Source organism: Hemicordylus capensis, chromosome 16 (genome assembly GCF_027244095.1).
Source record: "Hemicordylus capensis ecotype Gifberg chromosome 16, rHemCap1.1.pri, whole genome shotgun sequence".
NCBI lineage: Eukaryota > Metazoa > Chordata > Lepidosauria > Squamata > Cordylidae > Hemicordylus > Hemicordylus capensis.
Window position 1 is genome coordinate 1,879,317 of NC_069672.1, and position 25,619 is coordinate 1,904,935.

General features: G+C 51.6%; 1 protein-coding gene across 5 annotated transcripts; it reads left to right on the forward strand.

The window, feature by feature from the left end:
* The first annotated feature begins 3,410 nt into the window (after nt 1-3,410).
* RPL22 (ribosomal protein L22) lies at nt 3,411-25,388 on the forward strand. Of its 5 annotated transcripts, none has more exons than XR_008312646.1 (8): nt 3,437-3,668; nt 5,407-5,495; nt 6,409-6,578; nt 7,758-7,975; nt 16,552-16,656; nt 20,766-20,890; nt 23,065-23,175; nt 25,172-25,388. XR_008312646.1 is itself a non-coding variant. In XM_053281074.1 (7 exons), exons 1-7 carry the CDS (start codon nt 3,453-3,455, stop codon nt 25,314-25,316), a joined length of 1,068 nt encoding a protein of 355 aa, XP_053137049.1. In that variant the 5' UTR covers nt 3,438-3,452; the 3' UTR covers nt 25,317-25,388. The 5 variants fall into 5 exon arrangements, 3 of the variants coding, with proteins under 3 accessions (XP_053137050.1, XP_053137049.1, XP_053137051.1); XR_008312647.1 differs by having other exon boundaries at nt 23,068-23,175; XM_053281074.1 differs by lacking the exon at nt 23,065-23,175 and having other exon boundaries at nt 3,438-3,668.
* The last annotated feature ends 231 nt before the right edge of the window (nt 25,389-25,619 follow it).

Below are 25,619 nucleotides of genomic sequence, written 5' to 3' on the forward strand. Positions count from 1 at the left end.
CCTCAGCCCCTCAAGGAAATTTCTCTTTTTCACCTCCAACAGAATATTCAATTTTGTTTAAATTCTTGGGCGGGAGGGATTCAAACAACAACCCCCAATAGACGATCTTTTGGAAGTGAAGGTGTCACAAAGCAGTTCTTTTAAAAGGTTTGTTTTGTTTCCTAATTTTCTTTGTGTTGATCAAAAATACAGAACTTTCCATTCTGGTCTTTCCAGTTCACCACTTCTCCAGGCAAGAATATTTAATGCTTCAAACTAGGACTATTTACTGATCTTAAAAGTAAGTCAAGTAACATTGGTTAGTTGATGACATTTGCATTTGACTCCAACATAAATATGTTTGCGATACTGAAGGATGTATGAGACGTCAATATATCAAAGCCACCAGGCATGGCAAGGTGCAGAAATGGAAATGCCACCTTATATATAGCCTTTTCCTGCCTTTATGAACTAACACTCCCTGAGATGATGAATAATAAATAATAATTTGCACGTCCACCATTCAAACGTTGCCCTCACAATGAAAACTGGCCCCTGACCAAATAAACTCAAGTCCTATACACACTGACTAAAAAGCAAGTTTCACTGTTCAGCTGAGCTTATTTCCAAGGAAATGCCCAAAGGATGTCAGCCTTACAGTGACATCTGATCTGTGTTTACTCAGAAGTAAATCTCCTGTGTCCAGTGAGTGGGGCTTACGGCTAAGTGTGTGCGAGATTAATCCATCAGAATGTACAGATCAGCTTCCAATTCTTTTTGCGTCGTTAAGCACTGTTGTTGTTGTTATGGGTGCTGTTTTTGGTTGAGATTTAGAATAAGATTAATTGAGCTCTAAGGGCCTTTATAAAAAAAAAGGCGATTTGTTTCTTTGGCATCCTTGCCCAGTGATTTTGTGGGGCTTTTTTTTTTTTTTTTTTGAGGCGCATGGTTTTTAGAATGCCTGGCTAATTGCATGACAGAAGATAGGAGGCCAAAGAAACCCGCTAATCAGGTCAGGCAGCCTGGGAAGAGCAGTCACGCTCTCTAATTAGAAAGCTTTGGGAAAGCGCCTTTTCTGAGCATCAGAGGGTGATGAGGGAGAATTTGCAAAGCGTTTTTCTTTTCAGGAGGACAGAGTGAATTTCAGCCTCTGTTGTTTCTGGGCTGACAATGAGCAGGCATTCTTTGGCGATGCGTCCTGGAGAGGGTGAGGCTTTTTAAGGCTGGGCTTTCAGCAATTTAAAAGCGGCTGTGGGGGCGGTGGGGGTGGGTGGGAGTAAAGGCCCACTTGAGGTGCACAATGGGGTAAGGAGAGTGAATCAACACTTGCAGAGTGTGAGCTAAGTAAGAGTGCATCCAGAAAGGCGAGATTGTCTGCCTCCTTTGTGTCCGGAGCCAGCTGAACCTCATCTTTCAATATTGACCCCGCTGGGTGGTTCGGAAGTCATTTGCACAGCACACACAGTGGCCCGCTCCTTTGCCCCACGTTTGGAGGGTACCCCGCTCTGCAAAATGCTGCCAGATGCACTCAGGATGGACTCCACCTCTGGATGTGCATCTTCAACAGAACTCTTCCCTGACACGAGTGCTGGACGAGGACCGGGAAGACCTGAGTTCAAATCCCCATTCAGCCATGAGACTTGCTGGGTGACTCTGGGCCAGTCATTTCTCTCTCAGCCTAACCTACTTCACAGGGTTGTTGTGAGGAGAAACCTAAGTATGCAGTACACCGCTCTGGGCTCCTTGGAGGAAGAGTGGGATATAAAATGTAAATAATAAATAAATAACTTTTCAGAACTTCCAAGCTGGGACCTGCTTCTGCATGCAAAGCAGATGCTCTTCCACTGAGCTGCAGTCTTGTCCCCTAGGAAACAGCTGCCTGCTGAGTCAGATAACAATCCATCTAGCTCACTATTGTCCACACTGCCTGGCAGCACCTCTCCAGTCCAAGGTTCAGGATTGAACTTGGGACCTTCTGCATGCAAAGCTGATGCTGCTGTGCTGCTGATACTGAACTTCTGTCTCTTGAGTCAGCCCCCTGGTCCATCTCGCTCAGTATTGTCTACACTGACTGGCAGCAGCTCGCCAGGGTTTCAGACAAGAGTCTTTCACAGTCCTACCCAGAGATGCTGCCAGGAATTGAATCTGGGACCTTCTGCAGGCAAAGCAGATGCTCTGCCACTGAGCTACAGACTCGTCCCTGCATAGGATGCTGTTATTGAGTCAGACCCTTGCTCCATCTAGCTCAGTATTGTCTACCCAGACTGGCAGCATCTTCTCCAAAGTTTCAGGCAGGTGTATCTCAGAGACAGAACCTCCTGGATGCAATGCGGATGATCTACCTTATACTGTGTTTACTAGGCAACTTTTAAAATGGGTTTAAACTTTTTTATCATTGAAAAGTGTTTGCATGGAAAGCAATGGAGTGCCCAGATGCTGTCAGACCCCACAGAGGAAAAACAGTTGCCCTCTTTCACTATGGATATTTATATACGGCTTTTCAACCAAAGTTCTCCAAGCGGTTTACATAGAAAAATAAATAAATACATAAATAAGACTAAACGGGTAGTTAACCCAAAAGTAATCAAATCTGGGTGCTAGGGTTGTTTGAGTATTTTGTTAATTTGTTTGATGGTTTTGCCTACTAAATCTATGTTGATTTTGTGTTTTTGTATTATGTGTGTAAAGGCCATTGCAGCTGGCAAGGAGAGTGAACGGGTCTTATGGCAGCAAGCACAAATTGTCCCCTTTGCTAAACAGGCCCCACCCTGGTTTGAATTTGAATGGGAGTGGAGACTACAGGTGAACTCTGTAAGATGTACCCCCTGCCCCTTTAAGGCATCATATGCTTTCATGCAGAAGGTTCCAAGTTCCAGTAGAGACTCCTGCCTGCAACTTTGGAGAAGCCGCTGCCAGCCTGGGTAGACAATACTGAGCGAGATGGACCGAGGGTCTGACTCAGTATGTGGCAGCTTCCACTGTTCCCAAGATGATGGGAATTGTTTTAACCCAAGACCGTCTGGGGACCCAAGTTTGAGGGGCTCCTGATTTAGTGTACCTACGCAGCTGGTCATTGACCCTAAAAACATTTCATTCATTCAGTAGTCCTTTGTTTGTTTGTTTGTTTTTTGGGACAGGATACTGCTAAGCCAGAGGTTTACAAACTTGGGCTCCCCAGATGTGTTGGACTACAACTCCCATCACCCATGGCAGCCGTGGATGGCGGGCGAAGTAGTCCAGCACATCTGGGGGCCCTGGATTGCAATTCCGGACGGCGTCCATAGAGGGACCCCGGAAGGCGGGAGGTCTTCGTGACTCTAGGCGAATTAGTCAATCCAGTCCCCTTCAGCTCTCGCGGGAACAGCCAGGTCCCGCGAGGCCACGCAGCCCCCGCCCTGCGGTCTCGCGAGACGCGGAACCCGGCGGCGCCTCTTCTCGCGAGAGCTGGGCCGGGCACCGCCCGCCCGCCTGTCATGGCCGGCGCTGAAGGGAAGGCGGGCCGAGGCGAGGCGCGCACCAGCCTTGCGGCCTTTGCCCTGGGCGGCTCGGTGGCGGCCGTGCCGCTGCTGCTCTCGGCGCCGCTGAGCGGGCCCGGCATCCATGGTCGCGCCGCGCTGGCCCTCCATGTGGCCGGCGTCAACGCCGCCCTGCTCTTGGCCTGGGGACGCGCCCCGGGGGGCAGATACCAGGTGAGGGGCGTGGCTTGAGGAGGGGTGTGGCTTCCCTGGGTGGTGGGGGCGTGGCTAGAGGAGGGGCGTGATGCGCGCACAGCCCCCTCCGGCCAGGTAGGGGCGGGGCGTGTCGTCCAGGGGGCGTGTCTTTATCAGGGCACGTCCCCCCTGGTGGTACATTGTGTGCCTTTTGGGGCAGAGACTTCCCTTCTTGTTCTCTGTAAAGTTCGCCGAGTATTTATTTATTTACCTATCCTGGTTTTATAGCGCCTGATATGTACATCTCTAGGGCAGTGTACAAAATTTAAAATAACATTTAAAAGTAAACACAGATTAAAATATGTGAGACACAATAAAAAAAATCCGCTTAAAACAAATTATTTAAATTAATTCTAATGAAAAGCCTGCAAGAATAGGGAGAGTCTTGGGGGTCTTCCTGAAAACAAACAGGAGGGGAGAGGAGAGGAGGTCTTGTGGTAGCAAGCATGACTTTTCCCTTAGCTAACCATGGTGGGAGCACTGCAAGATATTCCCCTTAAGGGATGGAGCCACTCTGGGAAGAGCTTTTATTCTGTTTTGGATTTGTGGTTTTAAATTCTGTGCACGCATATCAGGCACTCCATAAATATGATCAATTATGGGCAGTTTGAAATTAATTGTAATTAAAAGCCTGAGAAAACAGGTGTGTCCTGAGGGTTTTTTTCAGAAGCAACTGGAGATGGAGAAGCTTTTATTTTGGCAAGCAGTGCATTCCAGAGTCCTGGGGTAGCCACAGAGGAGGCCACCAGACAAGCCGACAGCCAGACCTTCCCAGATGATCTTAATAGGCAGCAAGGTTCATGGCAAAGACGGCTTTTGCTGTCCTGGATCAGTTAATCTTTAAGGTGCCAGAGTTCTGGTTTCTGCAGCATGCTTAGCACAGCTGCTCCTTGGGGTGGGCCCCACTGAGCATTTACAGTGTGCTGACACAGTGGGGTCAGGGTGGGATGAGCCCCATCGCCCATTGAGATCATCCGGGGAGGTCCATCTGCAGTTGCTACCAGCTCTGGTGGCTACTCAGGGACGGCCCTTCTCTGTCCGCCGCCCCGAGGCTTTGGAATGTGCTCCCTGCTGAAAAATAAGAGCCTCCCCATCAGTGTTTCCTCTAACAGGGGTTCCCAGATGTTGTTGACTACAACTCCCATAATCCCCAAGCAAAAGCCATTGCAGCTGGGGATGCTGGGAGCTGCACTCAACATCTGGGAATCCCTGTTAGAGGGAACACATGCTCCCCATCTCTGACAGCTTTTAAAAGGGCTGTTAAGATGCATTTTTTCCTCCGTGCTTTAAATTAAACTTCTAGAATCCATCATTGTTTTTAAATTGTTTTAACATGTTAATGTTTGGGTTTTAATCTGTGTTGTTGTTTTGTAAACTGCCCAAGGGCTTGAGTTTTGGGTGGTATATATAAGCATGCTAAATAAACAAACCGTGCAAGAAAGCAAGCCCTGGAATCCTCCACTAATTCTCTTGTTTGAGAGGAGGGGGCCGGGCGTCCTCTCTTGCCTAGGCAGATGGGCTCAGAGGCTGCCCAGGGCCGATCCCTTCCACAGGGTTTCAGAGAGAGAAATGTCTGCCGGCTGCCGTCTCAGGATTTGCCTTCAGCATTGCTGACTTCTGGCTTGGAAAGGCTGGCTTGGGGAGCTGTGTGTGGGGTGCCCCCCCCCCCGCTGTTGCTGAGAGGAAGTTCCCGACAGTGCTCCCTTTGCTTTTTCAGATCGCCATCCGGGCTTGCTTCCTGGGGTTTGCCTTTGGGTGCGGCCTGTTGCTCAGCTTCGGACAATCGACATGGAAGCACTTTGGCTGGTAAGAAAGAAGCCCTACTTGGTGTAGGGTGCAAGCAAAGAGCTTGAGGAGGAAGCCTTAAGGACAGCCCTGCTGGATCAGGCCCAAGAAGGCTCATCTAGTCCAGCATTCTTGTTCCACCAGATGCCCCTGGGAAGCCTACGGGCAGGAGGTGAGGGCATGACCTCTCTCCTGCCATTGCTCCCCTGCAACTGGTGTTCAGAGGTATCCTGCCTCTGAAGCTGGAAGTGGCCACTAGCCCTCAGACTAGTGGCCATGGATAGACCTTTCCTCCGTGAATTTGCCTAACCCCCTTTTAAAGCCGTCATCACCTCCCATGGCAGAGAATTCCCTAAGTTAATTATGTGCTTTTTCTCTCTGGTCAATCCTGTCTCTCTGGATTCTCTTACTTCCTGGAATCTACGTGTCAATCATGTCCTCCCCTGCTTGCAGAATCTCCGCTGGCTTTTGTCATCTCATCTGGCCTCGGAGGGAGGGCAGGTGCTCTGGGAGCTTGACGTATCCTTCGGAGTTCCTGTTTCAGGCCAGGATATGTCTACCAACCTTCACACACAAAAGTTGCTTTCAGGCCCCAGAAACTGCAGGTGGCAGGCTGGCAAACTGAGCGGCTCGTTCACAATTGAGTTGACCCTGGCTTCTCATTTCCCACATGCGTCTGGGAGACGGGGGCAGATGGACATGAATCGGTGCACTGGCCCTGCTGATGATTGCTGGCTTGCCTGTGTGGTTAAAATCGGCAGGTTCTCGAAACAGCCAATGCCCCCGATTGTGGTGCTTTTGAGCAGCTGAGTCTTCAGAGCAGAACGTTCTCCTAATTTAAGTGGCAAGTTTGAGCTAGAGGATCTTTGGATTTTGTATCTCCCCACCCCCCTTTAAGCCCAGCTTGATGGTCCCTGGCTTGGTCTCTCCTCAGGTATATGTGTTCCCTGTCTCTCTTCCATTACTCTGAATACTTGGTGACGGCCATTAACAACCCCCGCAGTCTCTCCTTGGACTCCTTCTTGCTCAACCACAGCTTTGAATACAACGTGGCCGCAGTCTCCTCCTGGGTCGAGTTCACTGTGGAGAAATTCGTTTTCCCAGGTCAGTAGCAGCCCAGTTATGCGTGTTTCTCCCACCCCAGCTCTCTCTGGTTCCCAGCAGCCTGGTTGTGCCTGTTTCTCCCATCTCATCCCAACCCCTTCCCTGCATTAACGAGAGCTGCACTGCTTGCAGGCTGCCCATCCATCAGGCTAAGCCCGCACAGCTCTACCTGATGAATGGCCAGCCTGAAGGCACTGCAGCTCTTGTTAATGCAGGGGTGGGAGAAACGGGGCATTCAGGCTGCTGGGAACCAGCGAGAGCCGTGGCTCCTTCCCCCACCCTGGCTCCTTAAGGGGAGCTGCCTGAAGCGGTTTCCCTCGGCTGATCAGAGTGACATTGAAGAAAGAGAGAAGGCCTCCTGAAAAGTGATGCAGGACTTTGCATTTTAATCCTGGGCTCAGCATCTGTTATCTAAGTAATCCTCTTAAAAGACGAGCTAAGGTAGGCCAGCGTGATTAAGTTCTGAAGCCCTGATGAACTCAGTGGCATATATTTCTGCGAAAAGATGCATAGGGTTATGCTGCTAGCTAGTTCGTGGCGGAGGTGGCATTTGAGTGCCCCAGCACTCACCCTCCCAGCAGACTAGAAGGCAGCAGAATCCCAAACACGTTTACTCAACATCCAGACCTGATGTCAACAGGACTCGTTTCCATGTAAGCGTGTGCAGGATTGCAGTCCGTGCTGCTGTGACACTTGTCATCTCTTTCATTGCAAATGTCAGGATGCTCTGATGAATTTTATGTTACCTTTTTACTCTCAGATACATATGCAGCAATTACTCACAGTGTGGCCAGATCTTGTGCAGCAGTGTGTAATTTGCAGTGTGCTGTGAATCAACAGCTGGACTGTCAGATCCCTGACTGGATAGATTTGTTCAATCTCCATTATATTTGTAACCCCTCAAGTTCATTAGAGCTGTGCAGGTCTGCAGAAGGGAATTCCTGGTGATTTGTGTGCTGATACACATACCTGATTTAGTCATTTCTGAACTAAAGGAAGAACGATGGAACTGCTTGTTCCTGGTCTCCTGAAGAGAATATTTAATAATTGCATGCAGCCAGATGAGTGGGGAAGGGATCGATTCCTCTTCCAGCAAAGGCCCCCTTTCCCTGTGATTGGCGCACTTGTCTCTAAACACGGGTGTCATTTTTTAAAAGAATCTCTGCCCCTCCTCTGCAGGAATGAAGCAGGTTACCTGGCTGAGTTCTGCGGGGCTGCTGATGGTGGTTTTTGGCGACTGTCTGAGGAAATCTGCCATGCTGACGGCCGGCTCCAACTTCAACCACATCGTTCAGAACGAAAAGTCTGACCACCACACACTAGTGACCAGAGGGGTGTACGGGTGGTTCCGTCACCCTTCCTACGTGGGATGGTTTTACTGGAGTATTGGGACCCAGGTACTGTGTCGCGACAAAGTGCATGGTCTCGTCTTTGGGCTCTCTCCTTTGTGTTTTTGTTTCACCTGTTGGAAGCCATGGCGTTTCTCTTGGGGTCACCCACCTTGATGGCGGGGTGCGGGGAGCTCTCAAAAGGGCCACAGCGCAGTGGTGGGGCATCTGCTTTGCAGGCAGAAGGTTCCAGCTCCAGTCCCTCTCCAGGGAGGGCGGCGAGAAACTCCTGCCTGAAACCCTGGAGAGCCACTGCCAGTCAGTGGAGACAGTCCTGAGCTAGATGGGCCAAAGGGCCATGGAATGCCTTGACTATATATGCGAGTGGCCAACGGCCACGTGGAACCTTCCATGCATTCCTGTGGCCTCTGGGGAGAAAGCAGAGCATTTCCTGCCCTTGGTTTTCAGAGGAGGCCATAGCTCAGTGGTGGAGCAACTGCTTTGCATGCAGAAGGTCGTTCAGTCCCTGGCAGCATCTCCAGGTAAAGTAAAGCTGTGCTGTGTCGACTCCTGGCAACCACTGAGCCCTGTGGTGGTCTTGGGTAGAATACAGGAGGGGTTGGCCATTGCCGCCTCCTGCGCAGTATGGGATGATGAGGATGCCTTTCGGCATCTTCCTAGATCGCTGCTGCCCGGCTGGGAAACATACCAGCGGGGGGGATTCGAACCGGCAATCTCTTGCCCGCTAGGCAAGTTACAGGTAGGGCTGGGGAAGATACCGGCCTGAATCCCTAGAGAGTCACTGCCTGTCAGGGTAGACAGTACTGAGCTCGGTGGACCAAGGGTCTGACTCAGTCGATGCCTGAGCAGGGATAGGGCCATAGATCAGTGGCAGAGAGGCTTGGATTCTGCCCCCGGCGTCTCTCGACGGGGCTGGGAGGAACTCCTGACTGCAGCCTGGGAGAAGCCGCTGCCACTCAGTGTAGACCAGGGCTGCACAACTTTGACCTTCCTGCAGATGTCGGACTTCAACTCCCATCATCCCTGACTATTCACTGCTGTGGATGGCGGGCGATGTAGTCCAAGCACAAATGCTCTTCCATCCTTCTCCTCCTCCTTTGACATTTGGGTTTGCCCGACCCCTGACTGGGAGTGAGCACACGGCTCTCCAACGCTGGCTGGGGTAGGAGCCAGGTCACCCCCTCCTCTAGCCCTTCTTAACCTAAGAACAGCCCTGCTGGATCAGGCCCAAGCACGCCCATCCAGCCCAGCCTCCTGTTTCACTCAGTGGCCCACCAGGTGCCTCTGGGAGCCCACAGGCAAGAGGTCTGTGCATGCCCTCCCTCCTGCTCTTGCTGCTCCCTTGCAACGGGTATTGAGAGGCATCTTGCCTCTGAGGCTGGAGGTGGCCTGTAGCCCCCAGACTAGTAGCCCTTGATAGACCTGCCCTCTGTGGATTTGTCCAAGCTGCTTTTAAAGCCATCCGATCCTGAGGAGGAGCGCATGAACACGCCCAGGGTCGGAGCAATGGCCAGGTCGAGTGGCTGCTGATGGGGAGGCAGTCCTGGGAGGGCAGGAGCCGAAGGGTGGCTGGCCACAACCAGGGCATCTTGCTGTCTCTCACCTCTGCTGCAATCCTGACACTCCCTCCTTGAACAAGGAGGACCTCTCTGGAGTCTGTTGTTCCCAGTGATGCAGCCGCCAGGCAAAGACCAGGGCTTGCTTTCCTGCTCCACCCAGCCCTTGCGTCCCTTTCCCCAGGTCCTGCTCTGCAATCCCGTCTGCACGCTGGGCTACACGCTGGCCTCCTGGCGCTTCTTCCGGGAGCGGATCGAAGAGGAGGAGCTGACGCTGATCCACTTCTTTGGGGAAGAGTACCTGGCCTATAAGAGGAGGGTGCCCAGCGGCCTGCCGTTCATCCGAGGGGTGAAAGTGGAGCCATGAGAGCCGGGCGTGGGCTGGAGCGGAACGAGGCGCCCCCGGACCGGGCTGCGCAGCGCAAGAGCCCTGAGCGTTGGACTGCTAGGGTCGTGGCCAGTTGTTCTGCTCTGAGTGGTGAAGGTGTATTAAGGGCTAGCCAGAAGCTCAGGGTCCTGCTCCACCATCGCGAACAATAGAGACCACAGCAGCCCCGTCTTGGTGCTCATGGGGAGAGGTGGCCTCCGGAACCCTCTGAGCGGCGCTGAGCTCCCAAGCAAGTCAAAGGACTGGCCCGAAAGCAGAAAGCCGCTCCGACAGGCTGCAGGTTCTCTGCAAGACGGAACTTGCCCTTTGCGTCATAACCACCCTTGATTTAGAAGGGCTCTGGAGGGGAGCTCACCTCTCTGGCAAATCTTTTTTAACGCAACTTTTTAAATCTTAAAAGGCTACAACAGCACAGCTTTAACCTCTGGTCCTGATATCACATGTCCTTTGGGGCACCTGCCCACGGCTGGGGTGGAGTGGGGGCCCCCCACCCCGTTTCTGTCTTCAGTGCATGACCTTCTTACCATCACCACTGGAATCATGCTTGCTGATCTGGTTGGCAACACCGCACGGGCAAAGCAGCCCCCTCCCCTTTTTACTGGAGAAAGGTGGGATTCTCAAGAACACAGATCCTTTTTCTAAGTAGCACACAAACTTGCCTGTGTATGGATGGGAAAGGCAAGTCTTTTCATTTCAGTGTTGGGACCGCCTGCTGTTCCTTATCCCTCTGTTGAGAAGGCCCGTCTCCTTGCACCAGCTTTGTCACCTTCTCATCTCTTTGCACACTCCTGGCAGTGAGTTTCCCCATCTTCCCTCTTGCATTTTACATTCGGCAGGAGTTCAGAATAGGGTGGTGGGTGTTCAGAAGGGAAGGGGCTTTGCTCGCTCCGCAGAGTGCAAGGTTTAAAGTGGCTCTCAGCTCTGCGTAATTCACGGATCCAGGGCGCCTTGTCTGGCAAGAGTTTTTAGTTTTGGAGCAGGGGACTCTCCGGCTCCCCCAGAGAGAGTCTGTCTTTTGCCCCCTCCTCGATTTCCCAGCGTACATTTTTGTTCATGTTCTATACCAAAGAGCGGATCACTGTTGTCTTGATTCTATCCATCTTTTTGTAGTTAGGGTGGGCACTCACACGTCGTCGTTGAGGCTGTCAGACACACCTTTTTGTAAAGCTGCACCCATGTGGGGGTTGGTTACAATTAGCCCAGTATTCTTCTGTGTGTCCCCAGCAAGGCTGATTCTTCAGCTTGTGAGGCTCTTTACTCCTTGGCTTTTATGGTTCAAAGCGCCCCAGAGGCCTGTTCCAATGGTGGGAGGAGGAAAACTTGAGTATTCAGGGTTCTTGTGAACTTAAAGACCAGTAGCTTTTATTTTCCTCTCCTTCTGCAAAATTCCTTCCCACATCCAGGATCTTCTGCTTCATTACCTGGCTATGTGTCCTTGAATGCCCGTTCAAATGCCCAGGGGACGGGACACAAGGCCATTTAGAGGTAGGATGCACCTTTGTTTCCTTTTCTAATAAAAAGCAGAATCCCATACCAACAAACACTGGATTCACTTTGATGTGGTTTGTGGAATTTCTCTCACTTTGCATCATTTTGCCTTCTGCGCCACTTGGTTCCGCACAATTTGCAGAGCCGTCTTAAGCATGTTTACTTGGAGGTCAATCCCCCTGAGCTCAGTGAGACTCAGGGAAGTGAGTTCAGGGTGGCTCTGTTCATCATGGAGCGGGCCTCGCTCAGGAGTTCTGTAGGGAACCATAGCATTGGCCCCTGGAAGTCTTATTCACATTTATTGTGGGTCATTTATTGACCTGGAAGTCGTATTCACAACTCTTCGACATTTTTCATCAGTGAATGGCCCTACCTTAAGAACATAAGAACAGCCCTGCTGGATCAGGCCCAAGGAGGCCCATGTAGTCCCGCATCCTGTTTCGCACAGTGGCCCACCATATGCCGCTGGAAGCCCACAGGCAGAAGTTGAAAGGGGCATGCCCCCTCTTCTGCTGCTGCTCCCCTGCAGCTGGTACTCAGAGGCATCCTGCCTTTGATTCTGGAGGTGGCTTATAGCCCTCCGACTAGTAGCCAATGATAGACCTCTCCTCCATGAAGTTATCCAAACCCCTCTTAAAGTCATCCAGGTTGTTGGCTGTCACCACATCCTGTGGCAGGGAATTCCTCAAGTTGATTATGCGATGTGTGAAAAAGTACCTCCATTTGATGGTCCTAATTTCCTGGCTGTCAATTTCATGGGATGACCCCTGGTTCTAGTGTTATGCAGGAGGGAGAAAAATTTCTCTCTATCCTCGTTCTCCATGCCATGCATGATTTTATAGACCTCTATCATGTCTCCCCTCACTTGTCTTTTTTTAAAAAAACTAAAAAGCCCCAGGTGTTGTAGCCGTGCCTCGTAAGGAAGGTGCTCTAGGCCCGTGACCAGAGAACTGCTGCCCCATTTTAAGGCATAGCTTTGTGATCATACAGAAGACTAGAAACTTGGGGTCGGGGTCGGTTATGCAATGAAAGCTGAAATTCTTTGTGCAGCCGGGCATTGGTCTGCTTTTTGTTCTGGCTAATATCATCGTCTTGGATCAGTTTTGTTCATTTTGCATTTGGTCTTTTTTGTGGGGTAGGATACTAAAAGAAGATAGAAGAGGAGAGCTGGTCTTGTGATCGCAAGCATGACTTGTCCCCTTAGCTGAGCAGGGTCCGCCCTGGTTGCATCTGAATGGGAGCCTAGAAGTGTGAGCACTGTCAGATCTTCCCCTTTGGGGATGGAGCCGCCACTCTGGGAAGAGCAGAAGGTTCCAAGTTCCCTCCCCGGCAGCATGTCCAAGATCGGGCTGAGAGAGACTCCTGCCTGCAGCCTCTGAGAAGCTGCTGCCAGTCTGGGTAGACAACACTGAGCTAGAGGGACCAAGTGGTCTGACTCAGTATATGGCAGCTTCCTAGGTGGAGGAGAGCTGAACCTAGGACCTTCTGCGTGCCAAGCAGACGCTTTCCCGTAAGGGAAAAGATCTTACAGCGGACAGCAGCGCTCACATGCCCTTGCCCATTCTAATGCAAACCAGGGCAGACCTTCCTTAACAAAGGTCACAAGTCATGCTTGCTACTACAAGGCCAGCTCTCCTTCCGTGAGAGGAGACTGCGATGCCGCTCTCCTGTCCCCTCATGTGGGACAGTTCCGGAGATGGCCCCTCTTGTGTTTTGCTTCCTTTATTTCACTCAGGTAATTAAGGCCCCACTCCTGTCCACGCCCCCCTGAGAATAAATCCCTGAATTTGCCTGAAGTGAATTTGCTTCTGAGTAAACCTGCACACTGAGCCAACCCTGGTAGAATGGTCTGGGCAGTTGGCATCCTAACCTATCTGCAGTGGGCAATTGTCTGGGCAGTTGCTCCTCCAAGACTACAGTTCCCAGCACGCAACGCGCACGCAGGGACAGGCCGCCCGATCGATGCCAGAACCTCCTCGGGGAGGAGCAGCCAATAGGAGGGGCGCGGCCGATCGATGCTCTCAACGCGCAACGGGGAGGGGAGGAGCCGTCGAGAGGTTATCCGAGAGGGGCAGGGCGGTTTTTTCGTAGATCTAAGAAAATAATAGAATAAAATTGGCCCCTGATAGTATACTCCCGTGGTCCTTCCACTCTTTATCCCCCTCTCCCCAGGGTGGAAGCAAGAACCTCATAGCGAAAACTAAAACGCAAACATCCAAAATATGAACGGAGCTATGAAATCCTGGAACTTTCCGTTCATTTCCGCAGGCGGGAGCGCTGCTAAGTGATCCCGGAAGCTACTAAGCTTATGTGAGTCTATTAGTCAAAAAGGTATCCGCGAGATACGGTGGACGCAGTTCGCGCTGGCGTCAGCACGCCGGAAAAAAGCCGCGCGGGTGGGCGGAGCCAGACGGACGCATGCGCGCTGCCGCCCTTCCTTTCTCCCCCTCTCGTTGCTGCCGCCATGGCGCCTGCGGTGAGTCTCCGGCCGGGCCGAGTCCGGCGCGGGAACAAAGTGGGGGCCTCGCGGGGAGCGGGGCTCGCGGGGGTGACGTAAGCGAGGGCGAGGGGGGCGGGGCCGCCGCGGAGGGGGCCCCTGCGGGGCTGGGAGGCAGGACGGGGGGGCACGTGGCCAGGCCTCTCCCCTCCCCTCCGGCTGCTCCCTGCTGAGTCCGGCCCATGCGGTTCTGCGCGGACTGGCAGTAGCCTTTCCCAGCCCTGCCTGGAGATGCTGCCAGCCTGGACCCTTCTGCCTGCCAAACCGCCTCTGGGGGCCCTTGGAGCAGCTCAGGCCGGGGCACGTTCAGAAAGCGCCCCCCCCCCCCCGACTGTAGAGCTCTCTGGCGGTGGCTGGACTACAACAACCATCATCCCCTGCAAGGGTGTGGCTGGAGAGCCACCGGGGTGGTGGAGCTGGCTTGCCCACCCCAAAGCGTGGGGCTGCTTGCTCTCTCGGCCGGCACTGTCACCAATAACAGGGATCCCCAGATGTCTTTGACTACAACTTCCAGCTGCAGTGGCCTTTGTCTGGGGATTATGGGAGTTGTAGTCAACAACTAATGGCGCAGCACGGAAATGACTTGCCTAGTGAGCAGGATGTTGCCGGTTCGAATCCCCACTGGTATGTTTCCCAGACTATAGGAAACTCCTCTGTCGGGCAGCAGCGATCTAGAAAGGTGCTGAAAGGCATCATCATCTCAGACTGCGCAGGAGGCGGCAATGGTCAACCCCTCCTGTATTCTACTCAAGACAGGCACGGGGCTCTGTGGGCGCCAGGAGTCGATACCGACTCGAAGGCACAACTTTACCTTTGGTTGACAACTTTGGGGAATCCACTGTCCCCTCTAAGAGGGATTCCTAGATGTTGTTGACTACAACTCCCATAATCCCCAAGCAAAAGCCATTGTAGCTGGGGATGCTGGGAGCTGTAGTCAACAACGTGTGTGGTTAGAGGGGACACACTGGCCGGCTCTCTTTTCTTGCCCTTTCCGTGGCATTCAGCATCCTTGTTTTGCTTCTTCCATCTGCTTGTCTTCCCGTTGGTCCTGGTTCCCATGAAACCGGCCCTATAAGCTCCTTCGAGGGCTTTCCTTGGGAGGTGTGCAGGGAAATTTCCCACTCAGCCTGTACACTCATCCGTAGGTAGGTGGTTCCCAGGAAGGGGCATATCTTTGCAATGGTGTGTGTGCGCCTGTCTGTACGGAGAGGCATTCCGATGCACGTTTCAAGTTGGCGCACACACATGCCCATTGCGCAGGCCAGGCCACACATGGCCCTTACACACACTGCCTTGTTTTAGATTTAGGTTAGAAACCACCACCAAAAGTGCAAAAAGACCAAAAGACTACAACTCGCATAATCCTGAAGCAAAGGCCGTTGCCCTTGGGGATCCTGGGAGTTGTAGTCCACACAGCATTGGGGAATCCCTTGTAGGGGGAACTTTGGGCAGAACCTCAGAGACTCTCTTTTGGTGTCATTTGTTTGATGCATTCCGTATACAGCCTGACTTCGAAAAGACAGGATTTAGCTGCTTTAATCTTTACTTGAACTCCTGCCTTGCTGGGTCTGGCCAAAGGCGGCCCAGCTTTTCGGCAGCTGCAATACTGCAGCACGTTGGCCTCTCTCTCCCTCTGCCACTTCTTGGTTTGGGTCGTCCCCCCCCCCCCCCCCCGGATCTCCTGAGTTGCGGGGGTGCAACATTAGGGGACCCGGCTGGAATCAGAGGCCCAGCTCCTCGTGGCATCACTAGGCCTGTGGGCCTTCCTCCTGCCTTGCGAAGGGCTCGGTGGGGATTGGGAAAGAGGCATTCTTTCTATTTATTTTTGCAGTGAATGATCTATGCCAGCAGGAAAAGAGAGATGCGTTTTCCCATCTCTTCCTTGCATTCTTCAGTGTCTCAATTCACGTTTTAGAGACGAGAAATCCACCCATCCATATAGATTCCTTAATCACTTTTAGCCTTTTGGATGCATTGTGGCTGGGGATGATGGGCGTTGTAGTTCAGCCACAGCGGGAGGGCCAAGGCTGCCCAGCCCTGCTCTAGATGCTGGCAGGGACTGAAGCTTGCAAAGCAGGGGCTCTGCCATTGAACTGGCAGCCTCTCCCCACAGGGAGGGGGCATCCGTTACTATCGGTTATGCCAGGAGCGGATAACAGATTATAGAAAACACATCAAGAGACGTGGCACTTCACTCGGGCTTTCAGATGGATTAGTTTTTTACTTTCTGCTGCTCTGTGTTTTGTTATTATTGTTTTAAATTGCTTTTAAAATGTTGGAATAGAGATGATTTCTATATTATTTATATTAATAGCTGCCCTTTCTGTATTTTCATTGCGTATTGTTTTAATGGTGTTATGAACCGCTTTAAGATGACTTCAGTGAAAAGCAGTATATCAAGCGATAAATAAATAACTTGGGTGCGCCAGCTGTTGGACTACAACTCCCATCACCCCAACAACGGTGGCCAATAGGTATGGTGGGAGTTGTAGTCCAACAGCAGCCGGGGGTGGGGTGGGCAAAGCTGTGCAGAGACATCAACGTGGTGGGCAGGCTTGTCTGTCTTCTCTGGCTGCTACTTCTCTGACGATTGTGCTTCTGTATAATTTTGCTTCTGTATTCTGATCAATGGTCAAAATGAACGATTCATTCATTCTGACCATTATGCTTCTTTTCTCCCTCCCTCGTTTTGCAGAAGAAGCTGGTGACAAAGGGTGGTAAAAAGAAGAAGCAGGTCCTGAAGTTCACCCTGGACTGCACCCACCCAGTAGAAGATGGAATCATGGATGCCGCCAACTTTGTAAGTTACGAGTCCTCCGGACTGGCTCCCCTAGGGAGAATTGCACTCTCCCAGTTGGGTGGCAGACAGGCAGCTCAGGCATCGCAGGGAGATTGCGAAGGCAAGAATTGATGGCTCTGGCATGATTTTTGAGAAGCAGGGATGTCTAGCGCCTTCCCTCCCTCCCCCACACACATACTCGGGGCTTCTGAATTATTATATTTTTGGTGGTGTGCCACATGCAGCATTTGGCCTCGTGCTGTGGGCCCGCTTTTCTCACACATCCTGTGTGAACACTCTGAACTGCTGCATCTGTAGTCTGTCTGGTACCCAGCACCTTGCTGCTGTTGAACAAGGGATGTAATTGTTTCATTCCATCTGGCTTTGGACCCTGCAGAAAGCTATTACTGAGCCTGAATTGCTTGTGGTAGCAAGCATGAATTGTTCCCTTTGCCAAGCAGGCTCTGCCCTGGTTTGTTTTTGAATGAGAGGCTACATCTGAGTGCTGTAAGATATTCCCCTTAGGGGATGGGGAAGAGCACCTGGGAAGAGTACCTGCTTGCTTGCATGCAAAAGGTTGCAAGTTCCCTCCCTGGCAGCATCTCCAAGATAGGGCTGAGAGAGACTCCTGCCTGAAACTTTGGAGAAACGCTGCCAATCTGTGTAAACAATACTCAGGTAGATGAGCCATGGGACTGACTCAGTAGAAGGCAGCTTCCTATGTTCCTAACCTTGTTTGGTCTGGACATTTTTTTTGGAGTTGTGTGCATCTCCTGATACCATTTGAGTGCCAGTGTGGTGTAGTGGTTAGAGTGTCAGACTAGGACCAGGGAGACCGAGTTCAAATCCCTGTTCAGCCATGAAGCTTACTGGGTCACTCTGGGTTAGTTGTTTCTCTTTTGGCCTGAGCTTCCTTGCAGGGCTGTTGTGAGGATAAATATAACCGATATTTATGCACTGCTCTGGGCTCCTTGGAGGAAGAGCAGAATAGAGATGGCACAAATCAGTTTGCAGCAGGTGTCTGTGTCTCTTTGCAACTATGCTTGCTCTGTGCAAACAAATCAGTTTGCAGCAGGTGTCTGTGGCGTCTCTTTGCAACTATGCTTGCTCTGTGCTAATATCCAGCTTTGAGCAAGTGTCTCCGTGTGCTTGGAATAAGCTTCCTCTTGGACTCATAGACACAGGTCAGTCAATCAATCAATATCTTTGTTATAGTCATTGACCAGGACAGAAAAGGAAATGCACACAGAAGCCCAATGGGATTTTATATTTATATATAGGGGTGGGGCGGGGTTTAGGGTCAGTTCTTAATGAGCTCCTGGCAAATTTTACAGGTGATCAAAACAAAACTTAACCCACATTGCAGAATATTATGTCATTCTGATCAGCTAGAAGGTCATTAAGATCAAAGAAATCAGTACGACCTGGATGGCAACTTATAAAAGGAATCTATTTATGCCGCAGGTCTCAATAAAACTGACTCATGGAACTACCCCCGCTCCAAGCGTTGGTTCGATACAGACTGCATTAACACAAAAAGGGCTCTTAGAGTGTATCAAACATCCAGGAACCATGCTTCACCTTTCCCTTCCCAGTGTCTCGTGCAGCAAAAGGAGGCCCAAAAACAGCTGCTGGAAACTAAAAAGAGGAACACTCTGTGACTGTCTTGCCAGCAGTTGATTGCTGCATCACATTCCAAAAATCCATCGCTCTTTTGGTGTGTTAGACACTGGTCAGAAACTCAGGGAGGGCATGTAATGATCCTGCTCCTTCTCAGTGTTGAGGGGGAGTTGTTTATTCACTCCCCATGCAGAGGGCACAGCAGAGAGGCCTGCTTTGCAAGGAGGCTGCCTGCTGTGATCTGCACGGCGTTGTCTCTTCCAATTAAAGGAGATCAGTGGCGTGCAAAAACACAGGGTGTCTCCTTTCGGGGCGGGCCATTTTTCTTGCTCTAAAAGTAGGCCCTTTGTGGCAGGGGTGCGTGTCTCCAACTCAGAAAGGCAAGCAGTCTCCGCTACAAAGCTTTTGGGAATTCTAGTCAGATATGCAGAGCAGAGTCCCGTAGCCCATGATGCAGCTCCCTTGCTGCTGCTAGGCAGGTCGGGGCCTGAATGGGGCACCGCCTGGGTGCCTCAAGTGCACCTTTGGGGTGAGGAAGAAAGGCAGCAGAAAGCCAGCAGCAGGAGTGCTTCTGAAACTTGGAGACCCTGGGCACAACACCACCCTTTTGAACTCCAGGCCCACCAGCCCTTCAGATCCTCCATGGGACGAGTGTTGCAGTATGCCCTGGACATTAGCCCATTGGTGGACTGCCCTGATAGACTAGGAAAGTCTCTTAAGGGCTCAGGCCCTGGGTATTTTAGGGATGTGCACAGAACCAGTTCTGTGCACATCCCTAAAATACCCAGGGCCTGAGCCCTTAAGAGACCTTCCTAGTCTTTCAGGGCTAGTTCTGTGCACTCCTGGGTGTGTGTGCTTTAAATGGCGGGGAAGGCACTGCCTACCCACCAGCTCCCACCCTGCCGCTTCCCCTCTGCCAGCACTCTTCGAAAAAGCGGGCACGAATTGCTGTAGCGTGCCTTCTTCAGCCCGGACCAGCATCGCCACGCAATTGGCCGAAGTGAGTGTGGTTCGAACTGGTTCGAAGGCCAGTTGCCGGAACAGGTTCGGCACTCCTAGAAGGGAGCGCTTCACTGTTCTGTGCACATCCCTGGGGTATTTAAGAGAACGCCTCCTCCTGCCTACTGAGATCCACAGATGAGGAGGTTTGTTTGTGGTTCTCACTGGCTCCTCTGATGGTGATTCAAGCAGCCAGCCTTTTCTGTAGTTGCCCCAGGCTGCGGGGCGCGGACAGAGCTGCCCCGTCTGTGTTGGCTTTCAGAAGAGCATTGAAGACACACCTGTTCTGCCAGGCTTTGAGCTGATTCTAAATCTAATTTTGATTTTAATTATGTCGAATCTAATGTTTATGGGTTTTTCAACCAATTGCAAGCCGCCCTGAGACCTAGTTACAGGCGGTATACAAACATGCTAAATAAATGTCTAACCTAAGCTTACCTCTCATGTGCCACTTAACTCTGGAGCTGCCAGCTTAGTGTCTGAAGCCCTAGTTGGTTAATTGGAGTGAGACTTGCAAGTTAAGCGTCCCCATCTCCCGACGGCTTGTTTTCTGAGACTGTTTTTACTCCGATGCTTTACTGTCAGGAAGAACGCAAAAGAAACATTTTAAAATGCCCTTTCCTTTTAACCAAGAGGAGTGTTAGAGTCTTTCATGCTGCTTTCAATATCTCAAGAAGACATCTATCCTGACAGTTTGGTGCCGTGCAAACTTATTTAAATGATCAGTTACAAAAGGAGGATAATTAACTAAGCATTCTTTCATTGGCTGGTGAGCTTACTTTGATTATTGATTCTACTTATCTTGCTTTCTGTGGATATGCTTGAAAATTGCGTTTTCTTCTTCTGCTGCTGCTGCTGCTGCTTTTTAAATGTTTATGGGAGAACAGTGCCTTCTTCTTCTCTATTCTTCCATTAGTTTTGGATGCACTTGGGCAAAACTCTGCTGTTGCCCCCAAGACAGGAAGGCTGGCATCAGGTTGGCCTCCCTGGAGAAAGCATTGCAGAACGGGGGTGCCACCGCTGGAAAGGAGTTGATGCCCCCTTTTGGAGGAGATCAGCATTTTTGGGGTGGCGTATTGTAGGGGTTCTCAATAGGGATGTGAAGACGGGGAGGGGATAAATGGGTAGTGGGGACCAGTTTTACCCTGGGTTTCCCCCAAGCCTTCATATCGCTAGTTCTCAACCTTGGGTCCCCAGAAGTTGTTGGACTACAACTCCCATCATCCCCAGCCACAATGAGGGGCAGCGGTTGAGGACCCCTGGGGTAGCGGTTTAGCGTTTCAGACTAGGACAGGGGAGACCCAGGTTCAGATCCCCACTCAGCTGTGCTCTTTGGGTGGCCAGTGATCTCTCAGACTTGCCTACTTCACAGGGTGGTTGTGAAGACAGCCCGCAGGGATGGACATGGATGGCCCCCTGAGCATCCTGGCGGAGGAAGGGCGGGATAGAAATGTGATTGGACTAAGCAGGATGGCCTCGCCTCTTAACACTGCCTCTTCCCATTGTCTCAGGAGCAGTTCCTGCAGGAGCGGATCAAAGTGAACGGGAAGGCGGGCAACCTGGGTGGGGGCGTAGTGACCATCGATAGAAGCAAAAGCAAGATCACCGTCACCTCGGAGGTTCCTTTTTCCAAGAGGTAAGGAGCGGGGTGTGCTGACCCCCAGGATGCTGCTCAGAGCGCTGCCCTTTGTGCTTCCTTCCCTGCGGCCGGCTCTGTTCTGGAACTGACTGCAGGGGAGGCGAGTCTGACCTTGTTGCAGAGCGTTCCCCTTCCTGTGCAGTCTGCTTGGTGGGCTGGAAAGGAGGAGCCTCCCCAGAAATGCATCGCTGGGGGCAGAGAAGTGCACCCCATCCGAGCCAGCCTTTCCATACCCCTGTCAGGACTGCTACACAGGATGGCTCCAAATGCTCAAACTGATGTAGCATCACAATTGCAGCTCCACGGTGGAGTGTGGAGCCAGGCCGAGTGGGTTGACAGCCCACCCCTCCTCAAAACAGAGCTGAAAAACAAGGTGACACAGAGACCCCCCAATTGTGGTCTGTAGCTCCCTTGTTTTGTGGCTGCAGGAAGTTCGTGGTCAGGAGATGCGGTGTCCACCAGAGGGCGACTCATCCTCATGAGCCAGGGGGTGCCAAAAGAGACTGCTTGGGTTGCTCCCCTCTCCATCGCTCTCTGCCTGCAGGCTGGCTGTTCATCAGGTAGAGCTACACGGCTAAGTTGAAAGAAAGGCCAGCCTTCAGGCAGCCCGGCTCTCGGGCGGGAGAGCGAGCAGCAACTTACTCACTCAGGCTTTGAATTAGACTTGCAGAATCGATCATTGCTTTATTGTTTTAACGTGGTTTTTAATCTGCGCCATTGTCTTGTAAACTGAGTGGGTAAATAAAATAAACAAGCCCAAGTAGCAACTTGGGTGCCCCTCTGGCTGGCTAGCATGTGCTGCTATGGATGAAATGAAAGGGAGACGGGGCACAGAGAAGTGGAGGGAAGAGAAGAGAGGGCTCTGAGGCCGTTCAGCCAGGATGACACAGTGGAGTCTTCATGAGCAGCAAAGGAGCCTCCTTGAAGAGCAGTTGTCTGGTTTTATTTTATTTACTGCCCTGGTTTGTGGCCCACTCCAGCCGTTTTGAAAACGTTTGGAGTGGCTCTCAGTGTTACAACATTCTTAAAAAAATAATTCTAAAACAGTTCCGAATGCTTTGAGACCTTTCATTGAAAAGCAGCTTCTAAAGTGGCATTTGGACGCAATCAATATGTAGAAGCAGCAACACCGTAATTAACTAAAAAAAAAATGCATACAGCTCCAGGAACGTTGCTAGGCCTCCCAAGATTTTCCTCCAACACTTGGGCAAAAAACCCCTCCAACATCTTTGCTTCCGCCACCGAGACAGAAAGGTGGGCATCAGGTTGGCCTCCCTGGAGAACTGGGGTGCCACAACTGGAAAGACCCTACCCGCCTCGCTTTAAAAGACCAGGGGCCCCTGGAAAAGGATATCTGAGGAGGAGCTTAGTCTGTGGGCAGGTCCTTGCAGGCCTGGGGCCATTGTGGCTGGGGATGATGAGAGTTGTAGTCCTAAAACATCTGGGGACCCAGAGTTGAGAACCCCTGGCCTTAGCAGCCAGGCAGGCTTGGAAGGAAATGGGCTGTGAGGCTGCCTTTCAGGTCCTGAACAGTTTGAAGACAAGAACCAACACTTTGATTACGTTGGTGAGTCACAGCAGGGGTGGTTTCCTTCCTGCCCTGCTTCTGGGTTTCCCGGAGGCCTCTGATTGGCCACCGCAGGATGCAGGATTCTGGGCTGCTCTCATCCAGCAAGGCTTGTCTCGGGTTCGAATGAGAGGAGGCCCTCTCCCCTTAACCTTGGCTTCAGAGGAGCACCTCTGGCAGTAGGCTGTACAGACTCCTCCATGGTTGATCGAGGTTTCATGAAGTCCAGCCCAATTGTCAAATGCTGGCTGGTGGTCCAGATTTCCCCCCCTTTGCTGCTGATGTATTTCCGGCTACCCCTGTGAGGAGCAGCTGTGCTTCAAAGTTTGTTTCCAATGGAGAATGCTCCTGTCGAGGACTCTGGCTTGGTCTATGCATGGAGTTGAATGAGGGGGTACCACTTCAGACAGAAGAAAAGAGTTTAGGGTGGGGGGACCCCACATTCCTGAATGCTTCCCTGGGTTTAGAAAAAGAAACCACTGCAAGTCTAAAACTTAGCCAGCAAGAAGGCAGGGGTGGTAGAACTGTTCTCCCTGGATGTGCCCGGAGTTCTTTACTTGCAGTGGTTTTATTTTTATTGTCTCTCTCTTTTTTTTTAATTGAGGAGATTGAGAAATGCATCCCCCACCTGCAGTCTGAACTAGGTGGCACGCTCAGGATTCTACTGCCATGCAGACCAGGTCGGAAGCAGAAGACTGGGAAAGAAGGACCCCTGGTATTACCCCACGGGGCAATTATTAGGAATGTTGTGACCTGTATACATTACACAGATCTGCATCAGTGTTCCCTCTAACTGTTCCCTCTAACAGGGGTTCCCAGATGTTGTTGACTACAACTCACAGAATCCCCAGCTGCAGTGGCTTTTGCTCAGGGATTATGGGAGTTGTAGTCAACAACATCTGGGAATCCCTGTCCGAGGGAACACTGATCTGCATATTTCATGGCATTTGCATGGCTCTATAGCCTATAGCCACTAGTCATGGCCTGGGGCAATGAGGTATGCAGGGCACGGAAACCCAGCCTCCCCTCTGCCATCCTACTGAGCTGCCCTTCTGGCTACAAAGAGGTCGCTGGGCATGGCCCACCACACACTTCCCAGCCTGTCCTTTTAACCACAAGGACTAGAAACCTGATTTGTTTTTAAAATGGGAGCTGAGATCCTCAAAATGCTGAGTCCTGTAAGCCCTGTCCAGTTTTCTGACTTGACTTTGGTGTTGCATGGTAGGCTGCTACTACAATGACTTACATACTGCTGTTCAGCAAAAGTGCTCAAAGCAGTTTAAGTAGAAAATGATGATACATAAGATGATTCCCGGTCCCAAAAGACTTAACAGTCTAAACAAGTTGTTCTAGTAAGAACTAATTGCCTCCTTTCCTTTCACTATCCCTACAACTGGACCCAATTTGGTCCAGAGCGGTTAGGCAGTTCACAAGTTAGCCCACCTGCGCTTCAGGGTGAATGACATTACAAACTATGCACCTGATGTGTCCCTATACCTGTATCAAATTTGATTCAGATCGGTTAGATGGTCCACAAGTTAGCCTACTTGTGACTCAAATATTGCGTTCAAACGTCCGCCATCTTGAATTGGGGTGGATGGCGTCATCACAAACTGTGCCATTGAGGTGGCCCTACAACTTTACGTGATTTGGTTCATATTGGACCCAGAGTTAGGAAGTTGATGAGGGAGATGGACGGAGACAAACGCATGCACACACACACACACACACGGAATGCTGGGTGATCTAAGCCTTTCCAGTAGGCAATTAATTAATGTAGGCACCAGCAAACGCTACTTGAGGGATGCTGAGCTGGGGTTAGATAGGGCCAGTTGCTCTCCCCAGCCAAAGGCCGTTGCTGCTGGGAGTTGTAGTCAGCAACATCTGGGAATCCTTGTTAGAGGGAACAGTGCTTGAAAACTGCCTGCTTCCTCAATTAGCAGCTCTGTTTTGCGCCTGGCGCAGCCAGGGTTCTCCAACACGAGTCCCCAGATGTTGTTGGACTACCACTCCCATTGGCCACTGTGGCTGGGGATGATGAGAGTTGTAGTCCCAAGTTGGAGATGCCCCGCTGCACCAAGTGATTCCGAGGTGACTCTGTGGAGAGCCCCAATGCCACAGTCCTAGGAACATAGGAAGCTGCCGAATACTGAGTCGGACCCTTAGTCCATCCAGCTCAGTATTGTCTTCACAAACTGGCAGCAGCTTCTGTGAGGTTGCCGGCAGGAATCTCTCTCAGCCCGATCTTGGAGATGCTGCCAGGGAGGGAACTTGGAACCTTCTGCTCTTCCCAGAGAGGGAATCTCTTATAGTGCTCACATTCTAGTCTCCCATTCACATGCAACCAGGGCAGACCCTGCTTAGCTAAGGGGACAAGTCCTGCTTGCTGCCACCAGACCAGCTCTCCTCTGTCTCATATTCTGAGTTACTGAAGGTCCCAGGAAATGAGGCAGGCATCCCTCCCTCCCTCCCTCCCTCCCTCCCGGCTCACATGGGATCATTGGCCTTTGGGTAACGGGGCCGTAGCGCAGGGGCAGAGCATCTGCTTGCGTGCAGAAGGTTCAGCCCCTGGCAGCCTCTCCAGGCCGGACTGCTGGTTCAGACTCCTGCCGGAATCCCCGGAGAAGCCGCTGCCCCACGTTCTGTGTTCGCTGCCTTTCAGCTGGGCTCACCTGGCTCCCTTTGCCCCCCCCCTCTCTCCCTCTCCCCAGGTACCTCAAGTACCTGACTAAGAAATACCTGAAGAAAAACAACCTGCGCGATTGGCTGCGTGTCGTCGCCAACAGTAAGGAAAGCTACGAGTTGCGATACTTCCAGATTAACCAGGATGAGGAGGAGGAGGAGGAGGAAGACTGAGAGCCAATCGATCTGGAGATATTTTGTATATTCGTTTCCCTTTGAATAAAGAAGAGCCAGGCTTGTAACTGTTCTGCGTGTCGTTTCCTATCTAGATACAGCATCACAGGTGGAGGGGAGGAGACGGGCGGACTGGCTTATTTGCTGCTGCTGCTGCTGCTGCTGCTGCTCCTCAAAGTGTGCCGTCGAGTCGGTGTCGACTCCTGGCGCCCACAGAGCCCTGTGGCTGTCTTTGGGAGAATACAGGAGGGGTTGGCCATTGCCTCCTCCTGCGCAGTTTGAGATGAGACGCCTTTCAGCCTC